At 33.9% G+C, this 26,873-nt stretch overlaps 2 protein-coding genes and 2 non-coding genes across 4 annotated transcripts; all 4 read left to right on the top strand.

Moving 5' to 3' along the window:
• The first annotated feature begins 1,720 nt into the window (after positions 1 to 1,720).
• On the top strand, positions 1,721 to 4,197 carry LOC123258040 (elongation factor Tu 1-like). The gene has a single exon (XM_044717950.1). The coding sequence runs from the start codon at positions 1,980 to 1,982 to the stop codon at positions 3,150 to 3,152; it is 1,173 nt and encodes a 390-aa protein (XP_044573885.1). The 5' UTR covers positions 1,721 to 1,979; the 3' UTR covers positions 3,153 to 4,197.
• On the top strand, positions 1,744 to 1,826 carry Trnay-gua. The gene has a single exon. It is a non-coding gene; the product is annotated as a tRNA-Tyr (tRNA).
• Positions 1,831 to 1,901, top strand: Trnag-ucc. Its single transcript has one exon. It is a non-coding gene; the product is annotated as a tRNA-Gly (tRNA).
• A 15,807-nt stretch (positions 4,198 to 20,004) lies between the features above and the next one.
• Positions 20,005 to 23,168, top strand: LOC123258041 (succinate dehydrogenase iron-sulfur subunit-like). Its single transcript, XM_044717951.1, has one exon. The coding sequence runs from the start codon at positions 21,981 to 21,983 to the stop codon at positions 22,767 to 22,769; it is 789 nt and encodes a 262-aa protein (XP_044573886.1). The 5' UTR covers positions 20,005 to 21,980; the 3' UTR covers positions 22,770 to 23,168.
• The last annotated feature ends 3,705 nt before the right edge of the window (positions 23,169 to 26,873 follow it).

The raw sequence follows: 26,873 nt of genomic DNA, 5'->3' as shown, positions 1-26,873 counted from the left end.
CATGCTGCAATTAAGCCAGTTTGTGCTATAATGAATAGTGATAATCCTCCTACGAATATAGATGTTAATCCAATAGCCAGGTTTATAATTTTACTTTGTGTTGTTTGTTGCGTCGCTTGGCTTTGATCTGCCTGTTTATCCTCTAAAGCATTCGATATTGTTTTTAAGGCAACTTTTATCGCTATTGCTGCAACTGAAACCATAATTAGCCCTATAGCTATTTTTGCTAAAAGAAGAATCGACGGTAGCATCATTACAAATAATAGCGCGCCAATTCCTCCAGCTAACCACTTCTCATTTATTTTTTTTGATTGATTTGTACCAGTGTTCATTATTACCCTCCACTTTACTTATGATTTACCTATATCTAATACGAAATATGAAGGTAGTCAACTATATATTTTATATGAAAGATTGTATTAAAAGTTTTTCATGTTATTTTTTGCTGCTTCGTGGTTAAATTTGGAATTTTAGAAAGAGTTACGTATTATTTGAAATTCTTGTATACTGTTTTGAATCAGTTAAATAGATAATGAAGTGCAGGACGCAGTTTTAATTTTACAAGATGGTAAATGCTTTTGGGGAAAATCAATAGGTAAAAAAGGTAAGTGCATAGGTGAGGTCTGTTTTACCACTGGTATGACCGGTTATCAGCATACTATAACTGATCCTTCTTTTGCCGATCAAATTATAACGTTCACTTTTCCTCATATTGGTAACGTTGGAATAAACCATAAGGATAATGAAGGAAAGAAAATTTTTGCAAGTGGTGTGGTTATGCGTGAACTTTCTTCTATGTCCCACCCTTCTTCATATATCAGTTTAAATGATTGGTTAGAGAAAAATAACGTGATTGGGATATCAGGAGTTGATACTAGAGCTTTAACGAGACATTTGAGAGAACATGGATCTCAAAATGGAATGATATGCTCATCGAGTAAGGCGCATGCGTTGGACAAATTGAAGGAATACAAATCTGTAAATGGGATAGAAATAACCAATAAAGTCAGCTTGCATAGTAATTTTAAAAGTGACCTTAATGCAAAATATAGGGTTGTAATCGTTGATTTTGGCGTAAAAATCAGTATAGTTTCACGCTTAATAGAACTTGGTTGTACAGTTGAATTAATCAGACCAAGCACAGGTTTTGCTCAAAAAGTGTTGAGTATGAATCCAGATGGGATAGTGCTTTCAAATGGTCCTGGTGATCCGCAAGAAATAGGAGAAAGTGTAGTTTCAGAAATAGACATTATTATAAAATCTAAAATACCAATTTTTGGCATATGCATGGGCCATCAATTACTTGCGATTACTTTGGGGGCAAAGACCATCAAGATGGATATAGGTCACCGAGGGAGCAACCATCCAGTTTATGATGTAAGTAGTGGAAAAGTTGGGATCACTAGCCAAAATCATGGTTTTGTTGTTGATTCAGCTTCTCTTCCAAGTAATGTTGAAATTACTCACATTTCTCTATTTGATAATAGTGTAGAGGGAATAATGATGAAGGATTACTCAGTCTTTTCTGTGCAATATCATCCAGAAGAAGCGCCAGGTACGCATGATTCGCATTATTTGTTTAGACGTTTTATTGACAATATTGTGTTGTATAAAATGAAATCTGCATGATTTTAATTAGGGTAGGTTTTATTGCTTGATTTTTTAATTTTAGGCGTTTAGTATTAAATACAATAAGAGCTTAAGTTAAGATGCTAAAATAGTATTCTCTTAACAAATTTTTGCGGAGGAGTGACCGAGTGGTTAAAGGTAACAGACTGTAAATCTGTCCGCGTGAGCGTACGTAGGTTCGAATCCTACCTCCTCCATTGTGCGGGTATAGCTCAATGGTAGAGCTCTAGCCTTCCAAGCTAGTGACGTGGGTTCGATTCCCACTATCCGCTCTTTTTTTTGTTGTATTTTTATAAAATCAACATATTATTTATTGATGTATTTGTATTTTAGGTAGAAAAGTTTAAATTATGACAGCAGTAGTGGAAGCATTTGGAAAGCCGCATGTAAATGTGGGAACAATAGGACATGTGGATCATGGGAAGACAACGTTAACAGCGGCAATAACAAAGCATTATGGAAATTTTGTAGCGTACGATCAGATAGATAAAGCGCCAGAAGAAAGGAAGAGGGGGATAACGATAGCAACAGCGCATGTTGAGTATCAGACGGAAAAAAGGCATTATGCACACGTTGATTGTCCTGGACATGCTGACTATGTAAAGAACATGATAGTAGGTGCAGCACAGATGGATGCGGCGATATTGGTAGTGTCAGGGGTTGATGGGCCAATGCCACAAACGAGAGAGCATATATTGCTGGCGAAGCAGGTAGGTGTTGGATATATCGTGGTGTATATAAATAAAGCTGATGTTGCTGATGCTGATATGATGGATTTAGTAGAAATGGAAGTGAGGGAATTGCTGAATAAATACGGATTTCCAGGGGATGAAGTTCCTGTGGTAGTGGGATCTGCATTGAAAGCGCTGGAGGATGACAGCAGCGAATATGGAAAGAAATCAATAGATAAATTGATGGAAAAGTTAGATGAATATGTGGCGGTTCCACCAAGGCCTGTGGATTTACCATTTTTATTGCCAATCGAGGATGTATTTTCGATATCGGGGCGAGGAACAGTGGTAACAGGAAGAATAGAGAAGGGAGAGATAAAGACGGGAGAAGAGATAGAGATAATAGGTTTAAAAGCAACACAAAAGACGATATGTACAGGTGTTGAGATGTTTAAGAAGTTGCTGGATAAGGGAAGTGCAGGGCTCAATGTAGGAATATTGCTGAGAGGAACAAAAAGAGAAGAAGTGGAGAGAGGGCAAGTATTAGCAAAACCGGGGACGATAACGCCGCATAGAAAGTTTAAGGCGGAGGTTTATATATTAAAGAAAGAGGAAGGAGGAAGGCATACACCATTTTTTGCGAATTACCAGCCACAGTTTTATTTAAGGACAACGGATGTAACTGGGAGCATAAAATTACTAGATGGGAAGGAGATGGTAATGCCAGGAGATAATGTGAGTGTAGAAGTAGAATTGCAAGTACCGATAGCAATGGATAAGGGATTGCGTTTTGCGATAAGAGAAGGCGGTAGAACTGTTGGTTCTGGTGTTGTTTCTGAAATTTTGGAGTGAGTGTAGTAACTAAGATGAAGCAAGATATATATATTAACATTAAGGCTTTCGATTGTTCTTTATTGGAGGAGTGTGTTCGAAAATTTGTTGATGAATTAAAGCGGTCCAGTGCAAAATTATCTGGTCCGATTGCGTTGCCAAGGAAAGATTCTAAATTTATTGTTAATAGATCTCCTCACGTTGATAAAAAATCTCGTGAACAGTTTGAAATGAGAACTTCTAGGCGTTTGATTGTTTTACATGATCTTACTCCTACTATGATGCAGATGCTTACAGGTTTATCTTTTTCTGCTGGCGTAGAAGTGGATTTAAAAGTCAAGGAAGTTAAGGTTTAGGAGAAGGAAATGAAGAGAATAAATTCGCTGAGGAGAATTGGTTTACTAATGATGAATATTGGTCATACTGCTATGTATTCTGACAATAGTCGCATGGCTGTAACTTTATTGCATCTCAGCGAAACTTATATTATTGATATAAAAGGACAAGATAAATGTGGCTATAATTCAGTCATTTTAGGCACAGGAGATTTTAAAAATATAGCAAAACCTCAGTTGGAATATTTAAAGAAAAAGGGTATAAATAATAAATGTAAGTTATACGAAAGTAGATTAAATGACCTGTCGGGAATAGAATGTGGTAAAAAAGTGGGAATCAATCATTTTGTGGTTGGTCAATATCTTGATATTACGGGTTATTCTATAGGTAAAGGATTTGCTGGTGTGATGAAGCGGCATAATTTCAGTGGGCTTAGGGCATCTCATGGTGTTTCTATTGCTCACAGATCACAAGGTTCCACTGGCCAATGTCAGGATCCTGGTAGAGTATTCAAAGGAAAGAAAATGGCTGGTCATTTAGGTAACAGCAGGATAACTGCACAAAATATGAAGATATTATCCATTGATCATGAAAATAGTATAATTGCTGTGAAGGGTAATAATGTTCCTGGGTTTAAAAATTCCTATGTTTTTGTAAGAGATGCAGTTAAAAAATCTTTACATAAAGATGTTCCTTTTCCGGTAGGTTTACTGTTAGATGTAAATGATGATGCTAGTAATTTGGTAAGTTAGTTATGGAATGTAATTTAGTTAATCTATCTAATGATAATGTAGGTACTGCTCAGCTCAATCCTTTGATATTTTCTGCTAAGCAAAAATTGAGTATTTTGCATGATATAGTGAGATGGCAATTAGCGAAGAGAAGAGCTGGTACTCATAAAACAAAAGGTATTAGTGATGTCTCTGGTACAACAGCTAAACCTTATGGTCAAAAACGTACCGGTAGGGCAAGACAAGGGAGCTTGCGATCTCCTCAATTTAGAGGTGGTGGGATTATTTTCGGCCCTGTTGTGAGGAGTCATACTTATTCTCTTAATAAGAAGGTACGCAAATTTGGTTTAAAAATTGCTTTATCTCTAAAGTATTTAAATAATCAAGTAATTATTCTGGATAATTTAAATATTGATGTGAAGAAAACGTCTGAAATGTGTAAATGTATTAAAAATTTTAAATTTTCTTCCTTTTTGATAGTTGGTGATTATGGAGATGATTTGTTGCGTGCGGCTAAAAACTTGCACTATGTAGACTTAATCAAACCTATTGGGTTAAATGTTTTTGATATATTGAATCACGAATGCGTGATGTTGACAAAGGATACTTTAAAGCATCTTGAAGGTAGATTGTTATGATCAAATATAATAATATAATAAAATCTCCTATAATTACAGAAAAGGCCTCTTTTTTGAGGGAGAAGTTTAATAAATATTCTTTGTATGTTTTTGTAAATGTAAATAAGCGTCAAATAAAGTTGGCAATAGAGTCTCTATTTGATGTTAAAATTTCTTCTATAAATGTTGTTAGAATTAAGCCTAAATATAGGCGTTTTAGGGGTGTGATTGGTTGTGAAAAACAGAAAAAGAAAGTTTATTTTTCTTTGATGGGTGGTCAAAAATTAGATATAATGAGCGTTTAGTATGGGTATGAAATTTTTTAATCCTGTTACTCCGTCTTCTCGTGGGACTGTGTTAGTAAGTAAAGTTGGTTTATCAAAAGATGAGCCAGAAAAGTCTCTTACATCCGGTAAAAAGTCCAGTGGTGGAAGAAATAATCATGGTAGAATTACAACTCGTCATAGGGGTGGTGGTCACAAAAAGAAGTATAGAGTGATAGATTTTAAGCGTAATAGAAGTGGTCAAGGTATAGTTGAAAAAATAGAGTATGACCCAAATAGAAGTGGGTTTTTGGCGTTAATATCATATAAGGAGGATGATATTAAGTCTTATATATTAGCTCCTCAAGGTATGAAGCCAGGTGATGTTGTTACAGCTGGGAATGATGCTGATATTTTGCCAGGGAATTGTTTACTACTCAAGCATATACCTGTTGGTTCTTTCGTTCATAATGTTGAGCTGAAGCCAGGTAATGGTGCTGCGATTGCTAGAGCTGCTGGTTGTTATGCACAAATCATTGGTCGTGATGGCCAATATGTTTTATTACGACTCAGGTCTGGTCAAATTAGGTTGATTTTATCTTCTTGCAAGGCTACTATTGGTGTAGTATCTAACCCTGACCATAAGAATAGAAAGTTGGGTAAAGCTGGGAGAAGTAGGTGGCTTGGGATTAGACCTACTGTACGTGGAGTTGCAATGAATCCGGTTGACCATCCTCATGGAGGCGGGGAAGGAAAAACCTCTGGTGGTCGTCATCCTGTTACTCCTTGGGGTGTTGCAACAAAAGGAAAGAAAACTCGGAAGAGAAATAAATCTAGTGATAAGTATATAAAACAATTGAAAGGTTAGTTTATGAGTAGATCTGCATGGAAGCCTCCTTTTTGTCATCCTTCTATATTAAAGTCGGTGAATAATGCTTTAAACAAGGGGTTTGTTAACATGGCTATAAAAGTTCATTCCAGGGCTTCTGTAATTCTTCCTAATTGTTTAGGTTTAAAATTTGCTGTTTATAATGGTAAGGATTATATTCCTGTGAATGTTAATGATCAGAATATGATAGGTCATAAGTTTGGTGAGTTTTCACCCACTCGTAAATTTACTGGGCATAGTGGTGATAAAAAGGCGACAAGAAGGTAATTGATATGAAAAACAGAGATGTAATAGTTAAAGCTGGTTCTAGGGTTTTAAAATCAACTCCTCGTAAATTGAATTTGGTTGCTGGTTTAGTACGTAATAAAAAAGTTTCTTTTGCCACTGTGCAATTAAGATTTTGTGAAAAGAAAGCTGCAGGTCTTATAAGGAAGGTATTAAATTCTGCGATTGCTAATGCTCAAAATTATGGATTGGATATCGATAATTTATATATAAAAGAAATTTTAATAGGTAAGTCTCTTACTTTGCGTAGGGTATGTCCAAAAGCTATGGGTAGAGCTAATAGAGTTAGTAAACGTTATAGTAATATAACTGTAAAATTGGGGGAAATTATATGATTCATAAAAATAGAAAATTAATAAGGAAAGTGCAAAAATATGGGAAACGTTAATCCTAAAGGATTTAGGTTAAAAATAATTAATACTTGGTCATCTATTTGGTATGCTGAGAAGGGTTATAAACAAGGGTTGCATCAAGATTTATCTATTCGCAGTTATATAAATGAATCTTTTAAGCATGCTGGTGTTTCTAAAGTAATTATAGAGCGTACGATCGATTTGGTATCTGTAATAATACATTCTTCTAGACCTGGAGTGATAATAGGTAAGAAAGGCTCGGATATTGAGAAGATAAAGCAAAAGATAGCTGAAAAAGTAAAAAATAATGTGGAAGTGAATGTAGTAGGGGTTAAAAGGTCTGAAATAGATGCAGTTTTAATATCAAACAGCATTGCACAGCAGTTAGAAAAAAGGTTTTCATTTAGAAGAGCGATGAAAAAAGCTATTCAAAGTTGTTTGAGGATGGGTGCTAGAGGTATTAAAGTAAGTTGTTCTGGGCGCCTTGGCGGAGCTGAGATAGCTCGTACTGAGTGGTATAAAGAAGGCCGTTTGCCTTTGCATACTTTACGTGCTAATATAGATTATGCTTTTGCTGAAGCAAAAACTATATATGGCATCATAGGAGTTAAGGTCTGGGTTTATATTGGTAACTAATTAGGTATATTGAAATGTTTATTCCTAAAAAAAGTAAATATAAAAAAGTATTTAAAGGACGAATTAAGGGTAACACGAAAGGTGGTAGCACATTATCTTTTGGAGATTATGGTCTAAAGGCTATGGAAGCAGGTAGGATTCAATCTAAGCATATTGAAACTGCAAGGCGTGTAATATCTAGAACATTAAAACGCTCTGGTAAAGTGTGGATAAGAATTTTTCCTGATACCCCTGTTAGTAAAAAGCCGGCGGATGTGCGTATGGGTAAAGGGAAAGGTAGTGTTGAGTTTTGGGTATTTAAAGCTAAGCCCGGTAGAATGTTGTTTGAAATTAGCAGTGATGTTCCCATGCATTTAGCAAGATTGGCGCTTGAAAAGGCAACTGCTAAGCTTCCTATGAAGTGTAAATTTGTATCTAATCATAATTAAATGGAGTTGCAATGGATATAGCTGACATTGAATCGAGGTCCTCGCAAGAATTGCATGAAATTCTTGTGAATTTGAGAAAAGAGTTTGTTAATTTGGTTTTTCAAAAGAAGCTGGGCCAGTGCAACAATATTTCGCGTTTTAGCTTAATAAGAAAGAGCATAGCTCGTATTTTAACTACATTAAATAAAAGAAGAAGAGAGGAAAAGAATGCCTAAAAAGGTTTTTTGTGGTACTGTAACTAAGGCTAAGTGTGATAAGACTGTAAAGGTTTCGGTATTACAAGTGTATAAGGATGAGCTGTATAAAAAGGTTATAAAAAAATACAAGAAGTATACAGCACATGATGAGAATAATAGTTGTAAAGAAGGGGACAAGGTTTTAATACAAGAACACAAGCCTATTTCTACTACTAAAAAATGGGTTATTGTTAATAGCTCACATTGAATAGGATATTTATATGATTCAAAAAAATACATTGTTGGAAGTAGCTGATAATTCTGGCGCGCGAGTTTTGTTAACATAGTTATGTTAACTTTAGATAAATAAAATTAATGTTTTTAATTTTGTAACTTCTGTTTATTTCTTTACGATGTGTTCTTGTTCGCTTCTGCTCACCAAGTCAGCTCAAAAGCTTTTTCTTGTACCTTCTTTGAAGTCGAGAGAGCTTGTGATCTCTCTCTCTCTCTTGTTAAATGTAAACGAAGAGAATGGAAGCTTCGACTACATAACTTCCCCATCGCTTAAATTAAGACTCTCCTGAGTTTTACAATTTGGTTATGAAAAATATACATACATAAGTGTTAGGAATACAATTATAGTAGATTACGTTAAATTTGAAGTCTGATATTTCTTCTTTCTTTTTATATTGGAGCTATGTACATTGCTTAAATTAAATTTCCTATATTTCGGTTCATTTTTGTGTCTTAGAGATTTATAGTTTTTTATATATCCCTTATTTCTAGTTTCTTCAAAATTTTCTCTGGTTTGGTTTAAAGATGTAATGTAATTTTCCTTATATTTTAGAATGTTGTTACGTATAACTTGTTTGTCACAATTTCCATATTCAATATTCAGTGGCGTGTTTTGTATTGTTGAGTGATAGCTGTTATTATAATATTCTATAGCTTTACTAACTTTATCTTTGATTGATAGATCTTTATTTTCGAGGTATATTATTCTTATCTTTTCTGTTAACGTGTTGTGGAATCTTTCAACGTCTGCATTGCCAGTGTGACTGTTCGGTTTCACAAAATGAACTTCTATATTTTCATTTCTTAAATATTCTTTTATATTTACACTATTAAATTCATTATCAGTTATTAATTTTTCAAAATTTCCTCTTTGGGATTTGTACAAGCGCATTTTTTCGATTATAGTTTGGTTATTGCGATCCTCAAGGTAGAATGCAGTAGCAAATTTTGAAAATCGGTCAATAAAAGTTAGAAAATTACATTTTGAATTTGTATAGATATCCATATGAACAATTTTTTTTATATCGTTTGGTGTTTCTGTATATTTAAATTTTTCTTTTACTGGGTTCCTATCATATTTACATTGATTACAAATATCACAATTGTTGATATACTTTTGGATGTAATGTTGAAGTTTTGGAAAGTAAATAATCTTTTTTAAGCTTTGATAATTTTCATTTATACCTGAATGACCAGTATCATATTTGTGGAATCTTTCAATTTCTTTGTACACATCTTCTTCGTTTTCAATGTCTTTTGCATGAAATGAGCATTTTACAAATTTTACATTTTTATTACCTTCAAAAATTTGGATAATTTTGTTTTGAAATTTATTGTATTGATGATCGTTATATTCACTGAATATTCCTACTTTGCCTTTTATGATATGATGCTTCAAAATTTCTTCCATTCTATTTTCGAGATCATTTAAATTTAAATAAATTTTCTTATTTTTATTTTTATATTCAAATTCAATGGTTTTTTTATCTGTTAGAATGATTTGTATTTTAAATCTATTAACAACCGTTTCTAAATTACCTAAAATAGTTGTGTCCACAAAGTCTTCAGCTTGTGTATGTTGTGTACTAATATCATCAACATTGTTTTCTAAAGAGCTACACGATTCAGCTGTGTTTACGGCACAAATTTCGTAGTTACTTATTCGACTTAAAAAATCAGCTACCTGATTATCTTTTCCTTTAATGTATGATACGTTTATATTAAATTGGCTGAGCTTAACAAGCCATCTATAAAGTATTTCATTAAGTTCTTTTCCTTTATATTTAATTAGCAGCCACTTAAGTGGTTGGTGGTCGGATAAAATATCGAATTTAACTCCATAGAGATATGGGCGGAAATAAGCTGTTGCCCACACTATAGCTAGTAATTCCTTTTGTATAGAAGAGTAGTTTTTCTCATGGTCATTCAATGTGCGACTTGCATAGCAAATAGGATGATTATCTTGTTGCAAAACCGCACCTAAAGCTATATTACTAGCATCAGTAATAAGCTGAAATTTCTTTTTGAAATCCGGATACTTAAGTACCGGTGCCTCAGTTATGATTCTTTTTAATTTGTCAAATGCAATCATGAAGTTGGGTTCATTGACATCTATTTTGGCGTCCTTTTTAAGGCATTTAATTAATGGATAAGCTACTTGCGAGAAATCCTTTATGAACTTTCTATAGTACCCAGTTATTCCTAGAAAAGCTCTAATTTGTTTAATATTTCTCGGAATTTTAAGCTGAAGAATGCTGTTAACTTTTTCTGGGTTAGGCTTAACTCCTTCGGGGGTTAAAACATGGCCCAAAAACTGAGTTTCTTTTGAAAAGAATTTGCATTTATTAATTTGAATCTTAAGATTTGCTTTAGAGAGTTTTTTAAAAATTGTATGAATGTGGCCAACATGTTCTGAAAAACTAGTAGAAAAAATAAGAACGTCGTCAAGATAGACCACACAAATTTTATTTATTTCTTCTTTTAAGACTGTGTTTATGAGGCGTTGAAATGTGGCAGGGGCGTTTTTGAGTCCGAATGGCATCCGATTAAACTCATAATGCCCGTGAGGAGTAGAAAATGCTGTCTTTTCCCTGTCTTGTTCCTGAACAAGAATTTGGTGAAAGCCCTTCGCGAGATCTATAGTAGAAAAATATTGCGCTCTTCCTAACTTATCCAATATACCTTCTATATTTGGGATAGGAAACTTATCATCTACTGTGTTTTCGTTCAATTTGCGATAATCAATAACTATACGCCACTTTTTTGTTCCACTATTATCAGCTTTTTTTGGGACAAGCCATAGAGGGGCATTATATGGAGAATTGCTTTTACGTATAATGCCCTGATGTAGCATTTCTTCAATTTGCTTATAAATTTCTTGCTCATGTACTTGAGGATATCTATAAATCTTACAATATACGGGTTTATCCATTACTGTTTTTATCTGATGCTCGATAATGTTTGTATTGCTAAGACACTGACCTTCAAGAAATATTAATGTTTTAAATTTACTTAAAATTTTATTTAGAGCATTGTTTTCTTCTTGATTTAAATTATTGAAAAGAATTTTTTGTATTTTATCATCTATTTTTATTGGTTCAATTTGATTTACCTCATCAGAGTATGGTGAACTATTTTGAAATTGGATAATATTATTATTAATTGTAATTGTATTGTGATAAAAATCAATTACAGCATTTAATGGCTTGAGAATATTTTGACCTATTATAGCATCGAACGATTTGTTATTAAATATGGCCAATTTCCAACTCATTGTGGCATCTTCTTTAAATTCAAGAGGTAAATCAGTTACAATTTCTTGCGTTATTAGCGATTTTGAATTTAGAGATGAAAATGATATTGGATGACGCAAAGTACTTCGAGGATATTGTAACAATTTATTTCTATCTAACATGGAAGTTGTTGAACCAGTATCAATCAAGGCTGTGATTATTTCATTGTTTATAGTTAAGTTAATCAAGGGAAGTGATTTTTCGAGGCAACTATATGAAAATTTGCATGACAAGGACAGTTCATTGGTTCTGGCATTGATTCAGAAATGAAGCTTTGATCTTGATTATAGTTTTTAAATTGGCTACAATTAGTTTTATCTACCTCGACATGATCGATTTCCATTTTTGAAATATGGCTTTGTTGATTTGTACAGTTTTGATTTGAATTTAAATTTTGTGTTCCTGATCGAAAGTTCCCTGAATTAGCTTTTACATTTTGGAAATTGTTGTTGTGGTTTGCATTCTGATCTTGATTATTATAATTTAGTTTGTAAAATCGGTCTCTTTGATTATTTGCATTATGATAGTTTTGATTTTCCGTTTTGTTCGGTTTTTCGTTACTTTGAGGAAATTTTGTTTTAACACTTTGAGTTCTAACAAGACCTTCGGTTTCCAATAAATCGAAAGCTTCTCTTAAATTTTTTACATTTCTATTAATTATAACTGAAGCTAAATTTACGTCAATATTTTTCAAGAATGTTCTTAGCATAGCTTCTTCAACATTTTTGGGACTAAACTCAGAATGTTTTACGTTATCATATTCATATTTTTCATTAACTTTACACATTATACTTCTTAAAGACTTAAAATATTCTGTAATATTGTTGTTGTTACTTAGCATAAATGCTTCTTGGTAAAGTTGATTATAGGACTCTTTTACGCCAAAATTCCGAATAAGAATCCTCTTGATGTCATCCCACGACGGCTCGGAGTTCTCGATGGTTCTCACAACATGTAGGGCTCCGCCTTGGATTTTGTTGAGTATGACACGGCGAAACACGTAGGCTCCTGCAGTAGTTGTGGGAGGTAATAGTGACAATATCATCTCCACTTCGCGAATGAATGATGAAAGAGCCCTTGAATGATCTCCTCTGTACTCGTGAATGTGGTGGGCATCCTTAAGAATATCCCCAAACGATAAAGTAAAATCGTTTGCCATCGTTCGTAGTTAGAATAAATAGCCGTTGAGTTCTTTGGAACTTAGAATATTCTAACAGAATTAGTTCTGTTAGTTTTCGTTGCTCATCGATATCAGACGTTCTTATGAACTTGTTATCGAACTACTTATGAACAGAATAAGTTCGCTCTGAGATGCTGGTGTGTGAAATTGTTGGTTTATACACACAGTCACACATACATACAAATATAAGTACAGTTTCAAAATGCCGGCACGCTGCACACAAAAAAGAGGTGCACCAGATACCTCTTTGCTAAAAAACAAAGTTGAACGGGATGCAGCAAATATCCAATGCACAAAAACAGCTTGTTGGTCTTTTTCTTCTCTTTTTTTTTTTGTACGCACTTTTGCGAGTCTTTTTGTCAAAGTCTGTATGTTTTGACAAAACGTGCCTTTTCAGGTTATGTGTCTTTTTCACAAGATAATTGTGGGATTAGCACAAGCACCAATTCACTCAACACTGCACTTAAGTGGATTTTTTTAATGTTTTCGGTTACTCCGTCGACTGCGCCAGTTTTGTTAACATAGTTATGTTAACTTTAGATAAATAAAATTAATGTTTTTAATTTTGTAACTTCTGTTTATTTCTTTACGATGTGTTCTTGTTCGCTTCTGCTCACCAAGTCAGCTCAAAAGCTTTTTCTTGTACCTTCTTTGAAGTCGAGAGAGCTTGTGATCTCTCTCTCTCTCTTGTTAAATGTAAACGAAGAGAATGGAAGCTTCGACTACATAACTCGCGTGCAGTGCTTTGTATTGGTTTATTGGGTGGTAGAAAGTCTGCATCTATAGGTGACACAGTTATTGTATCTACTAAATCTATTACTCCAAGAGGGAAAGTTGAGAAGGGAAAAGTATATAGAGCAGTTGTGGTGGTAATATACGCCGTGTTTTGCGGTAAAACTTGCAAAGAAGTATTTTCTACTACCTCTGGTACTCCTCTTTTAGCTGCTTCTTGAAATATCTCAGTTAAAGTTTTAAGCTGACAAAACAGTTTCACCATTGGCACTACATATAAACTCAATAATAGATTCGGTATATCTTTTTTTAGAGTTATTAGAACTGTCGGATGGACTCTAAGTTTATCTATTGTTAAAAATATCGCATCAGTACAAAAATCAAGGATTATTAGATTTACAATGCGACCTTGATTACAAATATAATAAACTCCTTTTTCTACTTTTTCCCACATAAGTCTTGAATCATTCAACTTTATTTCAAACCAGTCTATGATTCTCTCTGTATTTAAGTATATGGATAAGAGATGAAATCTCTGTTTTTTATAAGTATTAGGCAAAATATGACGAGAGCAGTTTTCACAAATAGCGTCATCACATGCTTCATCAAAGTCTGGATCAATAAAAATCTCATTGCTACAACTTGGATCAATTACATTCGGCCAATCAAGATGATCTTCTTCACGAGAACAAACAATATAGCACCTTTCTTGCATTTTTATCAATCCAAGATCAAATAAGTATCTTGCTGCTTTAATATGATTTTGACTTGGATTGATCCAGGAATTATTCAAACTTAAAAGATCAGCAATTTGCTCGTGAAAGGATTTTAAGACCATAAGATTGTTCCATATGTTTCTTCAGGTCCTCTCTTTCTTTTTTATTGAGTGGATGCTCTGAATAATAAACTTCCCCACTTATTTTGAAAGAAAATGTTACCTTTTTGTTTTGGAACATTACTTTAGCTGATTGAATAGATTGTAGTATGTTGCCAATAGCTGGCTTTAAAATATGTAACTCTGGTGCAATAGGATCATATGGCTTTACACTCAAAGTAAGATATGTATTACTATTTTTAAAATAATCTGACTTAAAATTTAACTCAAATATACAAATGTCAGGGTCAGAACCATCTATACATGCTTGAAGAAATTTGTACACTTGTAATGGAAAGTTCTTATCTTGTATATTTACAAAAGTACATTCGCAGTTAAAATAACCACTTACAATACTATTTGCTATTTCCACAGCTTTATTGGTATTTTTAGCACAGAGATTAACCTTTGTACCATCAATCGAAAAATCTAAAATCATCCACTCAGGTTTATGGCCATGAACAACTTTGTTTGAATTAAGCAGTAAATCCATGTCACTTCCTCGACGTACAAACATATATATCCGATCTTGATGATGGAAAAAACCCTGCAATTGGTTTTCAAACTTCAGTATCTGCTCTACAGCTTCTTGTGACATAAATTCCTTGAATGAAGTGTTTATTTGTCTTGGTGATTTCTGTAGAGCAAATGATACGAAACCTCTCTTTTGTACTTTATCAAAGTGATAGACAGATTTTAGAAGTTCACAATTTATGTGAAATAGTAAAAACAATAAGGATCTTTTATCATACTTGGTATTGTTTTTTACCAGGTACGATCTCATTAACTTCTCAGTCAGAGCAAATCTTGCTACTTCACTAACTGTAGCCTCAAGTTTTGTACGATCAAAGTAGCTAATGAGATAATAGTCAAAAAGAGAGTCAGAGTAACTGGTAAGTATCTTACGTTTTTGTTGAGTGGATCTATCGTCATAATTTCCGTCCTGAAAAAGTTGCCCATTTAAATGATTTTTAAAGCAATGCTGAAAAATGATGCTAAGTTGTTTACCAGAAAGGGAATCTAACCAAGATTGACGTACATTAGAATCCTGAAAACGTTCTAGTAAGAGGTTAACAGGAACTTCTAAATCACTCTCCCAGAATTCATTACTTGGATAAACATTCATGATACTTTAAATAAGCTATATCATATATAATATGATAATTTAAGCAAAGATTTTTTGGACATAATTTTTTCAAATCTTGTATATTTATTAGGGAGAATTTGTGTGAACTAGACAGCTTTCTTAAATAAGGTGTGCGTTGATTTAGTTTAATAGGAGTCTCCTAACCTTATAAAAAAACTCACAGGAAGAAAAACATGCAAAAAGGGGAATTAACTATTAATTGCCGTTATGAACCTCACAGATTGGCGAGTACATATTTGGCAAATGCTTATGAACAATTATTGAAATATAAAATAAAGGAGGTAGAAGAAAATGGTAACGGTAAGCTTGTATGCAAGAGTTTCATCAAGACAACAGGCACAGGAGAATACAATAGAGAGTCAGATTGTAGAACTGGAGCGTCGCATTAGTAGTGATGGACATGAGTTATTAGATGAGCACAGGTTTGTCGATAATGGTTATAGTGGATCAAATTTAGAACGTCCTGGCTTAGAGAGTTTACGTGATAGAGTAGCAGAAGGTAAGATTGATAAGATATATATTCATTCACCTGATCGGCTATCACGTAAATTTTCATATCAAATGATCTTACTCGAAGAGTTTAAAAAGGCTGGATCTGAAATAGTATTTTTGAATCATAAGTTTGATGATAATCCTGATTCCCATTTATTTCTACAGATTCAGGGAGCAATAGCAGAGTATGAACGTGCAAAGATTATGGAACGAAACCGTAGAGGTAAACTTCATGCGGCCAAAGCTGGGTGTATAAGTGTGATGGGTAGGGCGCCTTACGGTTATCGCTACATAGCAAAACATGTAGGTGAAGGAAGTGCTCAATTTGAGGTTGATGAAGAAGAGGCAAATATAGTGCGTAAAATATTTAGTCGGGTTGGCCAAGAAAGAGCAAGTATAGGAGAAGTTGTACATGAACTGAATAAGATACCGATAATAACACGAACAGGAAAAAGGTATTGGAAAAGGAGCACTATTTGGAACATGTTAAAAAATCCTGCTTATATAGGACAAGCAGCTTATGGTAAAACTAGGACATGCTCAAAACCACAAGTAAAAAAATCAAAAAAAGGAACTTGTGGTAAACTTAAAAGTGGTCGCTTTAATAGTGATAAAGAGAATTGGACTTATATTCCAGTACCAAAAATAATCAATGAAAATTTATTTGATTCAGTGCAAACACAATTAGCTGAAAATAGACAAAGAGCAAGAGTACGGCAAAGAAGAGAAACATATTTATTACAAGGTTTAATGGTATGCCAACGTTGTCAATATACTTATTGTGGTACAAACCACGTTCATAAAAAGTCGACATATTATTACTATCGTTGCTCTGGTACAAACTCTAGCAAATTTAATGGCAATAAAATCTGCGATAATAAATCAATACGCACTGATGTACTCGATACAGTCGTATGGGAGGAAGTTAAGAGTATATTAAAAGAGCCAGATAGGATTGCAAATGAATATCAACGTAGATTGTCAGAGAACAAAAAACCTTTACATAATCAAACACGTGAAAAGCAAGAAAGTAAGTTAAGATTAAGTATCAAAAAATTTATCGATAGCTATGCCAAAGGGTTTATAAGCCAAGAAGAATTTGAGCCAAGAATTACAACAATGAAACAGCATTTGAAAGAAATTGAGGAGGAAAAAGAAAAAGTACTTGATCAAAAGAAATTACAACAAGAATTGAGCCTTGTTACAGATAGCTTGAAAAACTTTTCCTCAAGTGTTGAATCAAAGCTTGATCAAGTAGATTGGCAGACTAAGCAAAATATTATTAGAATGTTAATTCATCAAATTGAAATCAACCACAACCACTTATACATAGTATTTCGCATAAAAAGTCTTGCAAATTTTGATCAAAATAGGCATAATAGAATTATGCAATGTTGTACTAGCAGTCAATATTGTTGGATTGCCAGATAAAACTGTTGCGGAATCCAAAGAACGCATCAGAGCAGCGTTAAATTCAATCAATCTACTACTACCTCCAAAAAGAATTACAGTTAATCTCTCCCCTGCGGATTTGCTGAAAGAAGGCAGTCATTATGACTTGGCTATTGCTATTGGACTACTTGTTGTAATGAATGTGATACCAGTTGAAAAAGTTCAGTCTTATATAATCATGGGTGAACTGGCTCTTGATAGCAGAGTTATTCCAGTTTCAGGTGTGCTGCCAACAGCAATTAATGCAAAAAAGGACAATAAAGGAGTAATTTGCCCGAGAGGAAATGGTGTAGAAGCTGTATGGGTGAAGAATGTTTCAATTCTGGCTATAGAGAAATTAACTGATATTATCAGACACTTTAAGGGTGAGCAATTAATTCAGCCAGTAATTTTTAATTATAGTGATGCACCCAAAGAAAAAAGATTGGTTCCCGATATGAAGGATATCAAAGGCCAAGTTGTTGCAAAAAGAGCAGCTGAAATTGCAGCAGCAGGTGGGCATAATATGCTTCTTGTTGGCCCTCCTGGTACTGGAAAATCAATGCTTGCTAAGCGCTTTATAGGATTGCTGCCTGATTTAACCGAACAGGAGATGATTGATGTTAATATTATTTCCAGCATAACAAAAACTGGTAATGAAATATTCAAAGTAACTCGTCCCTTTCGTGAACCTCATCATTCATGCTCTATGCCAGCGATGATAGGGGGAGGAAAGAATGCAAAACCTGGAGAAATTACCATGGCTCACAATGGCGTGTTATTCCTTGATGAGTTGCCAGAATTTCCAAGACTTGTGCTTGATTCTCTGCGCCAACCACTTGAAGATAGAAAAGTTACCGTTGCAAGGGCAAATGCTCACATAACCTACCCTGCAAATTTTCAACTGATTGCTGCAATGAACCCTTGCAGGTGCGGTTATTTAGGTGATGCAAGCAGATCGTGCAACAAAGCTCCAAAGTGTGGCACAGATTACAAAAACAAAATATCAGGCCCATTGCTTGATAGAATAGACATATGCATTGAAATGCCAAACGTTAGCATACTCTCTCCTGAAATCTCTGTGGAGGGAGAAAGTACTAAAATCATAAGAGAAAGAGTGATAGCAGCAAGAAAAGTTCAAACTGAGCGCTATAGTGAATTAAATATTCGTTGCAATTCAGAAGTAAGCGGTGAAGCATTTAATAAATTTACTGAACCAGATCAGGCAGGGTTAGAATTGCTAAAATACGTACTGAAAGAAAATTACATTTCCAATCGAGGCTACACACGCGTATTAAAAGTTGCAAGAACTATTGCAGATCTTGCAAAAAGTGAAGAAGTAAAAAGAGCACACATTGCTGAAGCGCTCAATTACAGAATAAAGGTATATTAAAAAATTAGTTTACTTGACAGGCAATTTTTTTTACTATATGCTTCCTTAATGAAATTTTAACATTCTATTTAAGGAGTAGAGTTATGGCATTAACAAATTATGAGTATGGAAAAGGGGATGGCATTTTTTATGCTATTCCACAAGGATATATACAAGCTGAAAAATACTGGGGAATTCCCGGTGCTGCTAGTGGAGCTGGTCAGTACGCTATGCATAATAAAGGGAGAACAGCATTATTTCCGCTTGCAGTTGCAAGTGTTGTCTTTACAGCAATGCATATGAAAGCAGGCTTTGTTAGTGCAGCAGAAGCTTCTGGGTTTCTTGCTAAGACTGCCAGTTACTTTGTTGGAACAAATCAAGCAATAGCTGCTTCATTACCTGGATTTATCGGAACAGGTGTTGCTGGTCAGATAGTTGCGGGTGCCATAATGGCAATTGCTGCAGTTGCTGCTGTTTATGGAACATATCAAGTTGCCTCAAAATTAAAAGATGTTGCAGTTGAAGCATTGAAAGGGAAAGGTCAGGAAGTATAATAATCTTCAACAAAATAAAAAGGGATAGGTTTCTGTCCCTTTTTATAAACGTTTTCTATTTTTTGCATCGGTTAAGTGATGTCATCTAAGAATCTAGTTATTATAATTAACGGCACTTATTAGTATAAATGTTAAGAATAAGTAAATCCCGTTTACTGTTTACGCCTATAGAAGTGAAAAGTATTTGCATATTATTAAAAAAGCGGTAACTTATTATCAAGTGAATTCGCTAAATTTGAGTAATTTAAATGTCTATTGATCTTAGTCTGCCGGAGTTACCTATATTGCACCCAAGGATTACCGTTGTGGGAGTGGGTGGTGCTGGTGGAAATGCTGTGAATAACATGATCCAATCTAATTTGCAAGGAGTGAATTTTGTTGTCGCAAATACCGATGCTCAAGCACTAGAAAAGTCGTTATGTGATAAAAAAATTCAGCTTGGCATTAATTTAACTAAGGGGCTTGGTGCTGGTGCTTTGCCTGATGTTGGCAAAGGTGCAGCAGAAGAGTCAATTGATGAGATTATGGAGCATATAAAAGATAGTCATATGCTTTTCATCACAGCAGGAATGGGCGGTGGTACTGGAACCGGTGCAGCACCGGTAATTGCAAAAGCAGCCAGAGAAGCAAGAGCCGCAGTTAAGGATAGAGCGCCAAAAGAAAAAAAGATATTGACTGTTGGAGTTGTAACTAAACCGTTCGGTTTTGAAGGTGTGCGCCGTATGCGCATTGCAGAGCTTGGACTTGAAGAACTGCAAAAATACGTGGATACACTTATTATCATTCCAAATCAGAATTTATTTAGAATTGCAAATGAAAAAACTACATTTTCTGATGCATTTAAACTTGCTGATAATGTTCTGCACATTGGCATCAGAGGAGTAACTGACTTGATGGTCATGCCAGGGCTTATCAATCTTGACTTCGCTGATATAGAAACAGTAATGAGCGAGATGGGCAAAGCGATGATCGGCACCGGAGAGGCAGAAGGAGAAGATAGAGCAATTAGTGCTGCAGAGGCTGCAATATCTAATCCATTGCTTGATAATGTATCAATGAAAGGTGCGCAAGGAATATTAATTAACATTACTGGTGGCGGAGATATGACTCTGTTTGAAGTTGATGCTGCAGCCAATAGAGTGCGTGAAGAAGTAGATGAAAATGCAAATATAATATTTGGTGCTACTTTTGATCAAGCGATGGAGGGAAGAGTTAGAGTTTCTGTTCTTGCAACTGGCATTGATGGTCGCAATAATAAATCAGAAACTTCACCTATAAGTCAGAGCGAAGACTCAGAGAAAGAGAAATTTAAGTGGCCATATAGTCAAAGTGAAAGTACACAAGACAAAACACTGGAAACAAAACCAGCTGAACAGGTAAGCGAAGGAGCTAAGTGGGGCAGCAATATCTATGATATACCAGCTTACTTAAGAAGAAAAAAATAATGCAATTTTGGCTACTTAAGTCAGAGCCAAGTGAATACTCATGGCAAAAAATGGAAAAGGAGCAGGTAGTTGAGTGGGATGGTGTGCGCAATTATCAAGCTCAAAATTACATGAAAATTATGAAAGCAAGCGATCTTGCGTTTTTTTATCATACAGGTAAAGAGAAAGCAATACTTGGAATCGTTGAAGTATTTAAAGAGTATTATCATGTTAATGATCCCAAGTTCGGATTAGTGAATGTAAAGTTTTTGAAACCTTTAAATAACCAAGTAACGTTAAATAATATAAAACAAAACCCACTTTTGAAAAATATGACTATATTAAAACAACCACGTTTATCAATTGCCCCAGTTTCGGAAATTGAATGGAATGAAATAATAAGGATGAGTGATGTGTAATACCTGTCATTTCAGTTCCTAAATGATGTCATCTCAGCACACAACGCACAGCTGTATGAATATTTGTCTCGAAGGCAGTGCATTAAACGTTATAGCCGATTTTGCATCAAACACAAAGGTGTCATTCCAGTGCTTGACACTGGAATCCAGCCTTAATGCAACCACATTAAAGCCGTTGTGTTTTAATATAAGATTAGCTACTTTTATATTCACTAACTTGATGTCTAATCAAAATTCCTGGATCCCAGTGCCTAGACACTGGGATGACATCCTTCTAGTGTACAATATTCGTACAGTTGTGTACATGACACAAGGGTCTATAACTCTTCTTTTTTGGATTCCAGTGTCAGCTATTTGCATGACACCCTTACTGATGTGTCACTCATGTTAGAAGTAAATATTCTTGACAAGAAATGGTGCAGCATTATAGAAAATCCTAAAAATTTTGTATTAGGTGTCATCAATGCTTCTCTAAAAGAATTAAAAATAGACCACTATAAACCAAATATATCAATAGCTCTGGCTGATGATGACTTGCTACATCAACTTAATTTAAAATTTAGAGAAATGGATAAGCCAACTAACGTACTATCATTTCCGTATGAACAATTGTCTAATGAGTGCGATTTAGGAGACATAGCAATTTCAATAGACACAATAAAAAGAGAATCGCATGAGTATTATATACCCATTCTTGCTCACATTGCACACATGTTAGTGCATGGATTACTGCATTTACTTGGTTATGATCACCAAAAAAAAGATGAAGAAATTATAATGAAAAATCTAGAAAGAGAGATTTTAGCTTCGCTTGGCTACAATATGTGTGCGATTTAAAAGGAATTTAATAAAAATATAGTAGATGATAATAAAATATGTTATCTACAAAGGGTTTTAGCTATAAACAATAAAAGGTAAGTGATATGGTTCAGTTTTCTTTGCCAAAGAATTCTAAAATTAATCAAAAGGGCAAAATTTATCCTATTCCTGCTAGAGCAAAAAACATCAGAAGATTTCAAATTTACCGTTGGTCTGCTGATGACGAGAAAAACCCTAGAATAGACACATTTTTTATTGATATGGATAGTTGTGGCCCTATGGTACTTGATGCATTAATAAAAATAAAGGATGAAATAGATTCGACTTTAACTTTCAGACGTTCTTGTAGAGAAGGCATATGTGGATCTTGTGCCATGAATATTGACGGAACCAATACTCTTGCATGTACTAGATCTATACATGATATAAAAGGTGACGTAAAAATATATCCATTACCTCACATGTATGTAATAAAGGACCTAGTCTCGGATTTGAGCCAATTTTATGAGCAATACAAATCAATTAAACCTTGGTTACAAGCAGATAAGCCTGCCCTACCAAATAAAGAATACTCTCAATCTTCTGAAGATAGAAAAAAATTAGATGGCTTGTCCGACTGTATATTATGTGCTTGCTGTTCGACTGGTTGCCCAAGCTACTGGTGGAATAGTGATAAATTTTTAGGACCAGCAATACTATTACAAGCTTACAGATGGATTGCTGACAGCCGTGATAATAAGACAGGTGAAAGACTTGATGTTTTAAACGACCCATTCAAGTTGTATCGTTGTCATGCAATAATGAATTGCACAAAAACTTGTCCTAAAGGACTTAATCCAGCAAGAGCAATAGCGAAAGTAAAACAGCTCATGGTAGAGAGAGAAGGAGTTTAAGTATTATCTTTTGCATTCTTCGTAAGAGAACAGCAAACCTTCCGAAGCGTAGGGTATTGTTAATACCCTGAACGCTTTTCCGTTTGTGAAGTGCATCGTATCATCGTACGATTCAAATAATTTTTTGAACAACTCATGTCTTTGGTTACTAATAGTTTGAAAATCCTCTTTTTCTAAAAGCTTTTTAGATTCGAAGAGGTAAAGCATAACTTCGTGATAAGTTGGGTAAGATGCCAAAAATTTTGGGTCAAATTGAAAGGTTTTTATAAAAGCATTATTATAAAATTTTAGCTTTTGATTCTTACTATATATTACTATAGCAACCGGTAACCTCTCAAGCAAATTTTTCTGTGTAGCTAAATCACTGTTTAATTCAGTATATAATTTCTCTGCATCACTAACATCTTTCCCATACATTACTATGCTACCAGAACCTTGTATTGGAATTTTAACAAAATCGAAAACCTTAGGTTCGTTCTTATAAGTTATGACATGTCTTCCTGGTTTTGTGCTATGAGCGCTACCGGTAATAGCAAATTTCTTAGAACCATCTACATATTTATCATAAAACAAGTTATAAAATTCCACCTTTCTACTCTTGTTATATCTTAGTATTGGAAATGGTAAAGAGTTGAAAACGTTTTTATAGCTCTCCACTTCCTGTGTAAGCTTACTATTTTCTAACTCAAGTCCGTTAGCCTTTATCTTACAGTCTGAGACATTCCTTATCCATAACAGCACACCTATCACATTGTTAGAATCATCTATTATGCTTCTACCGTAACATATGCAATAAACCTCACTGTCTTTTGACTTTAAATCTAGAGTAAAAGATTTATTTATTTCCTTTGCCTCAACAAAATTTTTGATTAAGCTTTCTGATTGCTCAAAAAAATTCACAAACTCATTAAATGAGTAAAAAACAGTATTAAGCAAAATTAGTAAATTGGGAGAGAACTTTTCTATACGTTTTTTTGCATCCCAAATATAAAACCCATCATTCACAGTATCAATTAAATTATTTATGATAACATTTTGATGCTGTAAGTTCTTAATCTTATTACTAATTTTTAATTTAGAATAAGAGAGAAAGAATAATATTAGAATCAATATTAAAACCACTTCATACAAAAAAAACATAGCACTTTTAAAACAAATGTAAAAATTTGTAACCGCTCAGAATTATGCTGAAGAGGTATATAAGTAAAGATTGCCTAACATTTGAAAGCCCAATCTCTTATAAAGGTTCACAGAAGATTTCATACAATGTGCTACTATATATTTGCATTCAAGCTGTTTAGCTATCTTTATTCTTTCTAAAACCATTTGGGTACCTATTCCACGATTCCTGTAAATTGGTAAAACTCCATCACTATAAAAACCAGCTACGCTATCTTGAACATAAAGACCGCATGTCCCAATAATTTCATTATTTAGTGTTACAAGAAAAAATCTTAATCTTGAGTTCTTATCATCATAATTTGATAATCCGCGAAAAAATGTGCTGACAATTCCAACGCCATGATAAAAAATTTTAGAAGTGTGTAGATCTAACTGTTCTAAGAGGTTGCTACCATTCACAGCATTTAACCTCAAGTTTGGAATAACATCAGCAGGTAAAAAGTAATTTTTCATATTAAGTAAAGCTTTTTTTGGTGTGCTAACGTGTTTTATTTCACACTTTTCTAAAATATCTCTTATTTTCATATGTGAATTTATTACCCATGTTGCTTCTATATCTCTTGTTCTGAGATAATCTAGAGTTTTTTGTATAGAAAGCTCGGTACATTGATCTCCACAGAACACAAAATTAAATAATGACTCCCTGGTACCATTTATTGTAAATATGATGTTATCAAATTCATCGTGTACTTCCCACTCAGATAAATTCGCTGTGTACAGTATATAATCCTTTAGATTTTGAACAATTAAGCTTGAATAATAAATTTTTTTATCCTGCATACACCAACAATAAACAATAAAAGGCTCCTATAAGAACACAGGCTAAAATTGCAGCTATAACGTCATCTAGCATAATACCTAAAGGACCTTTGGTATTTTTATCGATTAAATTTATAGGCCACGTTTTTATTATATCAAAAAACCTAAAAGAAAAAAAGCACAACAACAATGAAGAACAATTCATCTCTTGGCTTAACAATATCGAAACTAAAAGTATCGTCAGCAATTGACCAACCACTTCGTCAATTACTACCTCTTTTGGATCACATGAAGTCTTGTAATGTTTTATATAATTACCTGTAGACCATAATCCAATTAAGAATAAAAAAGAAATAATTGCTGCACCTAAAATTTTGTTGCTCAGGATTACAGGAACAAGCGGAAAAGAAGCCAAACTACCCACAGTACCTGGCATTTTTTTTACTGTTCCAGACAGCCACCACGTTGATATTAATTTATATAAAAATTTCACAATATATCCAAATACAAAATTAACTTATAAGAACAGAAATAATATCCTCTATAGAGGCGCTTTCATACAATAATCTATAGACCGCTTCACATATAGGCATTTTTATCTTTAGCTTTCCTGCTAAATTAAATATGGACTCAGCAGTGCTAAAACCTTCAATCACTGACTTGCCTTCTGACAAAATCTGCTGAACATTAAAGCCATTGTCACTATTACCTATTTTAAACCCAAAAGATAAGTTTCTTGAATTCAAGGATGTGCATGTCATAATTAGGTCACCCAGACATGCTGGCCCAAGTAGTGTATTTATATCCACACTACCGTCACCAATTTTTGCTGAGTATAAAGCCTTAATTTCGCTCATACTTTTCGTAATCAATGCTGCATGAGCATTAAACCCAAGTTTACTACCTAGAACAATCCCACACGCTATAGCAAAAACGTTCTTTAACGCTGCACAAATCTGTACTCCTATAATGTCGTTACTAAACTCCAATTTAACATTTTCTTGTTGCAGCTCTGATACTAGCTTTGAACCTAATGTGTTATTTTGGCATGCAAGAACCATTGAATAGGGTAATTTTCTTGCAACTTCTACAGCAAAGCTAGGACCTGAAAAAATAGCAATAGGATTGTTAGGTAAAATTTCATTTACTATTTCACTAGGTAATTTTAATGTAGACTTTTCTATTCCCTTACAAGCTAAAATTATTGCTACATCTTTTTTCAGATTACAATTATGCAATTGCTGACATACCTTCCTCAGAGACTGAGTGGGAACAGCGAGGATTGTTACTGAAGCATTAATTGTGTCTTCAATAGCCAATTTTACTGACACATTATCAGAAATTCGACAACCGGGTAGCTTGTCACTTTCTCTTTTCCCGTTGATTGATTCAAATGTAGTTTCATTGCGAGTCCACAAAATCACATCTTTCTTACTACCTAATGAAATTGCGATTGCTGTACCCCATGCACCAGCACCTAAAATTGATATTGCCACACAATATTCCTGAAAATATTACTTATACTTTAAAATAGTAGGATAAGTAAATTAAAAATATAACACAGACATATAGAATAGTTAAATATTTATTAACCGAAGTATTCTTTTAATAATAGTAACTTTAATTCAATATTTACTAAAAATATTATTACTATCATGGTATGTCTATTATATTTTAGATCTATTTATATAACTTTGGAACAATATATTTACTATTAATTAATAAGTGTAATTTTGATCATTTGTTAATAAAAATTTGATTTATTACTTTCCTTAGTTATATATATTACTAAAATTATAAATTATTTATGGGGTGTAAAATATGCGTATATTATTAATTGAAGATGATCAAGTAAGTGCAAAGACTGTGGTTAACGCCTTAACTTCTGATGGACATTTCTGTGACGTTGTTACTTCTGCACAAGATTATAACAATAATATGGTTTCCTCAAACGGAGATTACTATGACCTAGTTATTTTAGATATACACTTGCCTGGTGATATTGACGGATATGATATATTGCTAAGACTAAGAAGTGCAAAAATCAAAGTTCCTGTCTTAATACTTTCATGTATATCCGCTGTCAATCACAAAGCTAAAGGACTCGGGTATGGTGCCGATGATTACTTAACCAAACCATTTCATAAAAGTGAGTTATTAGCT

The sequence above is a fragment of the Drosophila ananassae genome, assembly GCF_017639315.1.
Source record: "Drosophila ananassae strain 14024-0371.13 chromosome 4 unlocalized genomic scaffold, ASM1763931v2 tig00000241, whole genome shotgun sequence".
Taxonomy (NCBI): Eukaryota; Metazoa; Arthropoda; class Insecta; order Diptera; family Drosophilidae; genus Drosophila; species Drosophila ananassae.
Note: the sequence above shows the minus strand (reverse complement) of the source record. Positions and strands in the feature narration are given on the sequence as shown.

Coding starts and splice junctions, on each gene's coding strand:
- LOC123258041 (XM_044717951.1), top strand. CDS start 21,981: ATGGTTCAGTTTTCTTTGCCAAAGAATTCTAAAATTAATCAAAAGGGC.
- LOC123258040 (XM_044717950.1), top strand. CDS start 1,980: ATGACAGCAGTAGTGGAAGCATTTGGAAAGCCGCATGTAAATGTGGGA.